Below are 9375 nucleotides of genomic sequence, written 5' to 3'. Positions count from 1 at the left end.
AGAGCGCGCCCTGCAGCGCCCGCCGCCCCCCCGCGCCGAGGGTCCCCTCGTGGTGCACCCGCAGCCACGGCTCGCCTGCGGGGGGGGGGACACGGGGGGGGTTATGGGGGTCTGGGAGCCCCCCACAGACCCGCACATAGACCCCCACCCACACTCTCGGGGTGCACTCGCAGCCGCGGGGGCGCCTGGGGAGGGGGGGGACGTGGGGGAGTTGTGGGGGGTCAGAGAGCCCCCCCACGTCCCCCCCTCCCCGGACCCTCCCTACCCCCTCGTGGTGCACCCGCAGCCACGGCTCGCCTGGGTGGGACACCGGGGAGTCATCAGCGGGTTTGGGGGTCCCTGAGCCCCCCCCAGCCCCCCTTACCTGCCCGCAGGTGCTGCCCCGCTCCCACCAGCAGCTCGGCGCCCACGAGGGGGTCCACGGGGTCCCCGGCCCGCGCCCGCCCCGCGCCCAGCCCGTGCAGGACCTGGGCCAGGGGCAGCGCCCGCACCTCCTGCACCCAGCCTGGGGGGCACGGAGGGTAGTGGGGGGGGTCAGAGACGTATGGGGGAACAGGGGGGACCAGAGGGGTCAGGGAGACCAGGGGGAACCCCCAGCCTGGGGGGTGGGGGGGGTCAGGATGGCACGAGTGGGGAGCCCCCAGCTTGGGGGCGTCAGGGACATGGGGTGCACAGGGGGGGAACCCCCATCGTGGGCAGGGCAGGGACTTGGGGGGGGACCCCCAATCTGGGGGGATTAAAACATGGGAGACATAGGGGAGAGTCCCCAGCCTGGGGAGGTCAGGGAGGGTCAGAGGCACGGGAGGGAGCCCCCAGCCTGGGGGTGTTAGGGACGGGGGGGCTGGGAGAGCCCCAGGACTGGGGGATTTGGGGCAGGGGGTGCAGGTGGGGGGCACAGGTGGGGATTCGGGGTCGGGGGGATGGAGCCGCAGGGACACCCAGAGGTGCAGGGTGTGGGGCAGAGGGGTTTGGGGACCCCCAAACACAGGGGGTGGGGGGCAGGCGGTGCAGGCGAGAACCTCCAGTGTTTGGGGGGAATAATCCAGGGAAGCCCTGAGGGTCCCGGACGGGGCAGAGGTGGGGCGGGGCAGGAGGGGATGGGAACGGAGGGGGGGCACAGGGACTCTGGGACACTGGACTCTCGGGGTGGGGGTCCCCCTCACCTTCCTGCAGCGCGGGCAGCTCCTCGCAGACCTTGGCCGTTCCCAGGAGCCGGCGGCGCTGGGCGGGGGTCCCGCTGCAGAGGCGCTGGGCGGTGTCGGGGGGCACCCCCTGTGCCCCCAGCATGGCCTCGAAGGTGCTCCGGGCTGAGCCATCGTCCAGCGCCCGCCCCAGGAGCTCCCGGCCCTGCGCGGGCCCCGCCACCTTCCCGCACTGCCACAGCAGCACCCCGCCTGCACCCCAAAACCGGCACGGGCTGGGACCCCCCTCACACCGCGGGAACCCCCCAGGGACCCCCCGCTGCCCCCTCCTCCTCCCCAACCCCCTGGGACAGGGAGACAGGTCAGGGGGAAGGGGAGGGGGGCCAGGACCCCGGGAGGGGCTTAGGGGGGACAGACAGAGGGGGGGAGACCCTGAGGCTGGGGGGGTTCGGGGGGACCCAAGGTTGGGGGGGTTCAGGGCTGGGGGTGAGTGGGAACGTGGGGTAGGGGGGTTCAGGGGGACCCCGGGGCCGGGGAGGTGCAGTGGCACCCCAAATCTGGGGGGTGCAGGGCTGGAGCTGAGGGGGACCCCGAGGATAGGGGGATTCAGGGCTGGGGTGAGTGGGACCCTGGGGATGGGGGGGTAAAGGCCGGGTGTGAGGGGGGACCCCGGGGCGGGAGGGGTCAGGACTGGAACGGGACCCGTGTGTGCCGCCCTTGGGCCACGTCCCCCCGTGTCCCCCTCACCCCTCCCGTGTCCCCTCCCCGTCCCCCCGCTGACCCAGGGTCGTGACCAGCTGCCGCAGGTCGGGGGGGCCGCCCCCGTCCAGACATTCCAGCGCCTCCAGCACCTCCAGCGCGTTCCCCACGGCCCTGCCCAGGGGCTGATCCATGCGGGACAGCACGGCCACCGTGCGGATACCCAGCTGTGTGCCCACCTCCACCTGGGCACGGACGGCGACAGGGACACGGGCAGGGAGAGCCGGCAGGGACGGGGACAGGGAAAGGGACGGGGAAAGGAAGAACAGACAGGGACAGGGACAGCGAGCAGGGAGAGTGGGCAGGAGAGTGAGCAGGGATTGGGACAGTGAGAAGGGACAGGGATGGCAGGAAGGGACAGGGACGGGCAGGGACGGGGGACAGGCAGGGACAAGGATAGCGGGCATGGACGGGGACAGGCAGGGACAGGGGAGAGGGATAGAGGGCAGAGTGAGCGGGTAGGGAGGGGCAGTGACAAGGGACAGGGACAGTGGGCAGGGATACGGACAGGGAGAGCAGGCAGGGGCAGCAGGCAGGGATAAGGGCGCACAGGGACAACAGGGAGGGCGGGCAGGAGAGCGGGCAGGAACAGAGAGAGCGGGAGGGCACAGCGGGTAGGGACAGTGGGCAGAGCAGGCAGGGCAGAGGTGCCCCAGCCCAGCGCCCCGAACCCCAGAGCAGGGGGCCGGGGGGCTCAGGAGGCTCCGGGGGGCTCAGGGGGTTCCGGGGGGCGCGGGGTCTCACCAGGCTCCGGGCCAGCTCCCGCGCGCTGTCCTGGGTGGGGTACAGGGCGGCACCCCCGAACTTCACATCGAGCACCAGCGCCGAGAGCTGCTCCGCCGCCTTCTTGCTGAGGATGGAGGCTGTGCCGGCGGGGGGTCACCGCCTGAGCCCCCTCCCTGGCCGTGCCCGGCCGGGGTGCCCGTCCCCGTGCCCCCCGTGCCCCGTACCGGTGATGAGGGGCACGCTGTCCACGGTGGCCGTGACGTCCCGCAGCCCGTAGAGCACCCGGTCAGCGGGTGCCAGCTCCTCGCTCTGCCCCACGATGCAGCAGCCCACCCGCTCCAGGGCGCTGCACATCTGCGGGGCAGCCGTGCCCCGTTGGTACCCCGCTGGCACCCATACTCCATTGGCACCCACACCCCATCAACGCCCCACTGGAATCTCATTGGGGCCCCATCAGCATCCCACTGGCATCCAATCAACATCCCGTTTGCACCCATACCCCACTGGCACCCCATTGGCACCCACAACCCATAGGCACCCCATCAGCACCCACCTCTGCCCTTTGGACCCCTTCAGCACCCCATGGGCACCCCACATGCCGTTTCCACCCCACTGGCACCCTGTAAGTACCCCATAGGCTCCCACACAACCCATGGGCACCCCACTGGCACACACAACCCATGGGCAACCCATCAGCACCCCACTGACGCCTGCAAGAGCACCCCAAGCTTTCCTGCACCCCATTGGCACCCCGCTGGGACCCCACTGGCACGTACAACCCATTGGCACTCTATCAGTACCCCACTGGGACCCCATAGGCTCCCACAACCCACCAGCACCCCATGGGCACCCCATAGGTACCCAAAACCCATCGGCACCTGCACTCCATCAACACCCCAGTGGCACCCACCCCCCCCCGGGCCCCATGGGTACCCTGTTGGCACCTCACACCCCATCAGCACCCCACAGCCCACCGGAGCCCCCCAGAGCCCCCAGGCCCAGTGCCTGTGGGAGTGGGGGTGCCTGTGTGCCCGCGTGCCCGTGTCCCCTCCCCGGTCCCTCCCCCCTCACCTCCTCGGGGCTCAGGTTGACTCGGAAGCCGGGAATGGCCTCCAGCTTGTCCAGGGTGCCCCCGGTGTGGCCCAGCCCGCGCCCGCTGATCATGGGCACCTGTGGGCGGGCACAGGTGGGTGCGGGGACTCGGGGACCCCCCGCCCGCCCCCCGGGGTGCCCCTCACCTTGCAGCCGCAGGCAGCCAGCGCTGGGGCCAGGGCCAGGCTGACCTTGTCCCCCACGCCCCCCGTCGAGTGCTTGTCCACCACCAGCCCGTGCCAGGCGGGCGGCCAGGCCAGCGCCCGGCCCGAGGTGGCCATGGCCCGGGTCAGGGCCAGCGTCTCCCCCGCGTCCATGCCCCGCAGCCGGATGGCCATCAGCATAGCACCTGGAGGGCACTGCCGGGGGTCACCCCCACTGCACTCCCCGGGACCCCCACCCCGCCCAGGACCCCCATCCTGCCCCATGCCCTGCAGCCAGACGCCATCAGCACCCGGGGGGCACGGCCGGGGGGGGTCGCCCCCTACTCTCTTCCTTGGGACCCTCCGGCTCTGATTCCCCAACCCAGTGTCCCCCTCTCGTCCCCAGGGGACCCCCCCAGCTGATGTCCCTTGGCCATGACACCCCGTCACCTCCCAGGGTCCCCCTCGGCTCCCACCAGGGGGTCCCCAGCGGTGTCCCCTGGCCTTGACCCCCCCCATACCCCGGGGTCCCCCTCTCATCCCCCCAGGGTGGTCCCCAGCCGCGTCCCCTCCCCATGACCCCCTGTCACATCCCGGGGCTTCCCTTGCTGTCCCAGCCCCCTTCCCCCACTGCCGGGGACCCCCTGTCTCAGCCACCCCCCCCGGCAATGTCCCCCCCAGCTCTGTCCAGGCTCCCCACCGTGTCCCACCCCCACGACCCCCCCCGCTGCCCCCCGCCCCCGGGGTGCCCCCCCGGCCCGCACGCACCGATCTGGCCCTGTTGGGCAGTGCCCTCGGTGACGCCGCGCACGAAGCTCCGGATCTCCGCGTCCTCCAGGCGCTCCCCGTCCCGCTTCTTGCGGATCAGGGTCGGGAGGGGGCTCGGGGGGTCCATCCCGGTCCCGCTGAGCTGGCACCCCGACTTGGGACGGCTGGCACTCCGACTTGGGACGGCTGGCACTCCGATTTGGGACGGCTGGCACTCCGATTTGGGACGGCTGGCACCAGGATATGGCACCGGTGACACCCCGATTTGGCACCGACGGCTCCCGGCCCCGCGCGGCCGCACCCCGAGCCCTCCCCGACCGCACCCCGCGTCCACACAACTGCACCCCGATCCCGCACGGCCGCACCCCCAGGGCCGCACCCCGGCACCCCGCGGCCTCACCGCGGTCCCCCCAGGGCCGCACCCGCTTCCCGCACGGCCGCACCTCCCTCCGGCGCTGCCGGGACCTGCCCGTGCCAGGCCTGGCCCCGCGCCCGGTGCCCGCGGGCGACGAGGCGGCTCCGGCGGTGGACTCTGATCCCGGGGCAGCGAGTGGGGCACGGGAGAGGCCGCGGGGGGTCACACGGGGGGGTCACACGGGGGGTGACACGGGTGGGGCCCCCCGGGTCCCTCATTCCCCGTGGGCAGTCACGGGCGATGCCCGAGGGCTCTGCTGGGGCACGACCTGCCAGGGACCCCCAACAGCTCCCACAGACCCCACAGAACGTGGAGGGGGGGGAGTCCCCACGGCGCTGCGCTAAATGAGTGTCCCCTCCCTCCCAGAGCCCCCCATGCCCCGAGGGCCTGGGTGGAATGGGAATGGGAGGAGGATGGGGTCAGATGGGGATGGGAATGGGAGGAGGATGGGGTCAGATGGGGATGGGAATGGGGATGGAGAGGTGATGGGGATCGGGTTGGGAAGGGGAGGGCATGGGGTGGGATTGGGATGGGGAAGGGAGGGGCTGGAGCAGGGAGAGGGCGGGTACCCGTGTGGGCAGCACACCCCCCGTCCCTGGCACGTCCCGCCCCGCCGAGGGGGCCGTGGGGCTCTGGGGTCCCAGGGCCTCGCCAGCCTCTCCCCCAGGAGGGGAGGAGTCGGGATGGGGAAAGGGCGGCTTTTAGGGGGGCCCGGCACCCCCTGACACCCTCCCCGTGTCAGCGCACGGGGACAGAAGGAGCGCGGGCGGGTGCTGCTGCTGCTGCAGGGTCGTGTTTGTCCGTCTGTCACAGGTGGGCTCTGTCACCCGCATGTCCGCGCCCCCTAATCCATCGCGTCCATCGTCACGGGGGCCCGGAATTCCGAGTGCTTCACCCCGAAGGTCACCCCTTGGCGCCGGACCTGCGGGGGGACGGGGGCAGGGTGAGGGGGGGTCTGTGGGTAACCCTGTCCCCCAGAACCGCCCCCGCCGGGGTCCCTGGCCCCGCTCACCTGCGGGGGGCTGTAGTCGCTGGGGCCGGGGGTGGCGGCGGCCTTGGGGGGTTCCGTGCGCCCCACTATGGTGCAGCGGGGGGAGCGGGGCAGGAACACGTCGCTCCTCACCGGGGCGTAGTGGCTGGGGCCGGGGGACTGGGGGGATGAGGGGGAGTGACGTGAGCCCCGGACCCCTGGCACCACACACCCTTGGCACCCCAGAGCCCTGGACCCGCAGCACCTCACACCCTTGGTATCTCAGCCCCCCGTTCCCCACACCCTTGTTACACCATGTCCCTGGACCCCCAGCACCCCACAGCCTTGGTATCCCAGATTCCCGGCCCTCCGGACCCCTGGGACCTCACACCCTTGGTACCCCAGCCCCTTGGATCCCTGGCACTCCACACCCTTGGTACCTCAGCCCCCGGACCCCTGGCACCCCAAACCCTTGGCATCCAGAGCCCCCCAAGCCCTCTGGACTCTTGATCCCCTGGTTCTCCAGCAGCCCAGCCCACACAGCCCCCCAGCACCCTGAGCACCCCAGACCCCTGATCCCCCAATCCATCCTGAGCCTGGACACCCAACCCCCCAGATGCCCAGAACCCCGGACCCTTGGCACCCTGGGCCCACAGCCCCTTGGCACCCTGGACCCACAGCCCCTTGGCACCCCGGCTCCTCCGTCCCCCAGACCCCGCCCCGGCCCCGCCCCGGCCCCCCCACCCTGTTCAGGTTGCCGAAGGAGCCGGCGCCGCGCCCCACGATGAAGCAGGTGGGGGCCGAGGGCTTGTCCACCAGGCGGGGGCCCAGCACGGTGGGCAGGCGGTAGGCAGCTGGGCCTGGGGGGGCACGGGGCTCAGGGGGGCACGGGCTGCCCCCCCGGGGGTGGGGAGGGAGGCCTCAGCCCGGGAATGGGGGGGGAGGCTCAGCCCAACACAGCCCAACACATGGGGAGCCCAGTCTGCCTCAGGGGGAGGGGGGGCAGCTCAAGGGGGGGGGTCACAGTCTAAGGGGGATGATGGGGGTCCCAGCCCAGAGGGAATGATGGGGGTCCCAACCCAAGGAGGAGCTTGGGGTCCGAGCCTGGGCATGATGGGGATCCCAGCCCAGGAATGGTGGGGGATCCCAGGCCAGCCCAGGAAGAGATGATGGGGGTCCCAGCCCAAGGGGGAGATGGGGATCCCACCCCAGATGGGACGATGGGGATCCCTGCCCAGCCCAGACAGAGGTTATGGAGTCCCGGCCTAGGGATGGTGGGGATTCCAGCCCAGACGGGATGATGTGGATCCCAGCCCAGCCCAGCCCATCCCGGGGAGGCCGCTGGGGGTCCCATCCCTGCTCCCCTCTCTTACCTGGGGTCTCCTGCGCTCCGAACTCGCGGGGGCGGGAGCGCAGGAAGGAGGTGGGTGCGTTGGGATAGGCCCACTTGTCCGCCCGCTCCGGGGAATACTGCGCTGGGGGGGGACGGGGGGGTGAGCCGTGGGCACGGCCGGGGGTCCCCGGCCCCGGCGGGTGTCCCGGCCCCCACTCACCTGGCCCGGGGGTCTTGCTGGCCATGTCTGCGCGGGGGCGGCCGCAGATGGTGTGTGCGGGGATGCCGTCCTTGCCGCGGTGGGTGAAGCCGGGCCGCACCAGGTACTGGGGCCCGGGGGAGAGGTTCTCCTGCTCCGCCGGCAGCCGCAGCCCGAAGGTGTAGGCGGGGGCGCGGCTCCGGGTGGGGTCGTGCTGGTTGTAACCTGGAGGTGCGCAGGGGCTCGGTGGGACGCGGGACCCCCGGGGCAGCGCCCCAGCCCCCCGAGGCCCCCCCGAGCCCCTCACTCACCGACGTTGCCGGGGAGCCCGTACTTGGGGCCGGGGGTGCGGTACTGGGCGGAGATGGGCCCTCGGGGGCGGTGGGGTCTCCAGGAGCCCACCCAGCCGTTGTCGGACATGGCGAGTCCCGATGGAAGCGCCCCCTCCTCAGCCTGGCCCCCTCGGGGGGAGATGTGGGTGCCAGAGCCCAGCTGCCCACGGTGGCGCTGTGGCAGCAGCGGTGCCGGCGTGCGGTGGTGGTACCGGCACCGTGGTCACTGTGGCACGGCGGTGGCACTGGCACCGGCGCCGCCGGCGCGGTGTCCGCGGTGTCACAATGGCCCGGGGCTCCCAGGGCTCCATCCCCCGCCCCGCTCCCCGGCACCGCCGTGCTCAGCTCCCCGGGGCGGCAGCGCCGGGAACCGCAGGGAAGGGACACCGGGAACCGCACGGATACAGCCCCGGCACCTCAGGGGTACAGCCCCGGCACCGCCCGGATAAACTCCCGGCACCCCATGGATACATCCCGGCACCCCATGGATACACCCCGGCACTCCATGGTTACACCCCGGCACCCCATGGATACATCCCAGCACCCCATGGATACACCCCGGCACCCCATGGATACAGCCCCCAGCATCCCGTGAATACAGCCTCGGCATCCCGTGAATACAGCCTCGGCATCCCGTGGATGCAGCCTCAGCACTCCATGGATACACCCCACAGATACACCCCCAGCACCCCATGAACGCAGCCTCGGCATCCCGTGGATGCAGCACCCGGCAACCCATGGATAAACTCCCAGCACCTCATGGACACAGCCCGTGGATACATCCCGGCACCTCACTGCTGCAGCCCCCAGCACCCCATGGATACAGCCCATGGATACACCCCCTGCACCCAATCCATGAGCCACCCAGCCCCCCCCGCTGCCCCCCGGCACCGCAGGGAGCTCCCAGGCCGGGGTCATTCCCGGGGGGCTGCAGCCCCTCCTCTCCCCCCGCCCCACCCCGTCCCTGCGGCACCGGCACAAACCGCGCCGGGAGGGGGGACACGGGGACGGGGGGACACGGAGGGGACACAAGAACACAGGGAGAGGGGGCGGGGGCTGCCCGGGACCCCCCGAGCGTGGCTGAGACCCCGTGGGGCTGCCGGGGACACCCCCGGGACAGGCTGGGACCCTACGGGGAGTGGCTGGGACCCCCAGGGCGTTGTCTTGGGGGCACCCCCCCTTCTCTCAAGGACACCCCTTCCCTTGGGGACAACCCCTGCCCTGGGGACACCCTCGGCTGTGCCCCCCGCCCCTCCCATCGCCCCGCGGGGATCCCCGTCCCCCGGTGGTGTCACCCCCCCCCGGGGGGCACAGACACGGCGGAGGGAGACGGGGGGTCACGGGTGCTTCGACCGCTTTATTGGGGGGTGCCCGTGTCGGGAGGGGCTGGGGGGGCTCGGGTGTGTGCGTGAGGGGAGGGGGCGCAGTGAGGTGCGGGGTGTGAGGGGTGCAGGGCAGTGTGGGGGTGCGCGCCGTGCAGGGGGTGCGGGGTCGGG

General features: G+C 72.4%; 2 protein-coding genes across 2 annotated transcripts; both read right to left on the bottom strand.

Annotated features, from left to right (window-relative positions):
- Position 1: 1 nt before the first annotated feature.
- On the bottom strand, positions 2–5067 carry TYMP (thymidine phosphorylase; the record flags this gene model as incomplete). The annotated part of the gene is made up of 10 exons (XM_017838874.1): positions 5053–5067; positions 4631–4838; positions 3866–4068; positions 3699–3797; positions 2852–2981; positions 2646–2764; positions 1924–2086; positions 1164–1394; positions 365–505; positions 2–75 (listed from the first exon to the last, which is right to left on the bottom strand). Coding segments are annotated over exons 2-10 (1287 nt in total), but the record flags the coding sequence as incomplete, so codon positions are not given.
- A 757-nt stretch (positions 5068–5824) lies between these two features.
- On the bottom strand, positions 5825–8064 carry ODF3B (outer dense fiber of sperm tails 3B). The gene is made up of 6 exons (XM_017838882.1): positions 7859–8064; positions 7569–7772; positions 7389–7490; positions 6760–6875; positions 6058–6195; positions 5825–5967 (listed from the first exon to the last, which is right to left on the bottom strand). The coding sequence occupies exons 1-6, from the start codon at positions 7965–7967 to the stop codon at positions 5890–5892; spliced, it is 747 nt and encodes a 248-aa protein (XP_017694371.1). The 5' UTR covers positions 7968–8064; the 3' UTR covers positions 5825–5889.
- Between the last annotated feature and the right edge of the window lie 1311 nt (positions 8065–9375).

This window comes from Lepidothrix coronata, unplaced genomic scaffold, assembly GCF_001604755.1.
Source record: "Lepidothrix coronata isolate B3197 unplaced genomic scaffold, Lepidothrix_coronata-1.0 Scaffold366, whole genome shotgun sequence".
Classification (NCBI taxonomy): domain Eukaryota; kingdom Metazoa; phylum Chordata; class Aves; order Passeriformes; family Pipridae; genus Lepidothrix; species Lepidothrix coronata.
Note: the sequence above shows the minus strand (reverse complement) of the source record. Positions and strands in the feature narration are given on the sequence as shown.

What these genes read in the sequence shown, in the direction of transcription:
- ODF3B (XM_017838882.1), bottom strand. Translation starts at nt 7,967, where the DNA reads ATGTCCGACAACGGCTGGGTGGGCTCCTGGAGACCCCACCGCCCCCGA. An exon ending in CAGCAAGACCCCCGGGCCAG is followed by an intron (nt 7,491 to 7,568) that starts GTGAGTGGGGGC and finishes GTCCCCCCCCAG; the next exon opens with CGCAGTATTCCCCGGAGCGG. An exon ending in CGGAGCGCAGGAGACCCCAG is followed by an intron (nt 6,876 to 7,388) that starts GTAAGAGAGGGG and finishes GTGCCCCCCCAG; the next exon opens with GCCCAGCTGCCTACCGCCTG.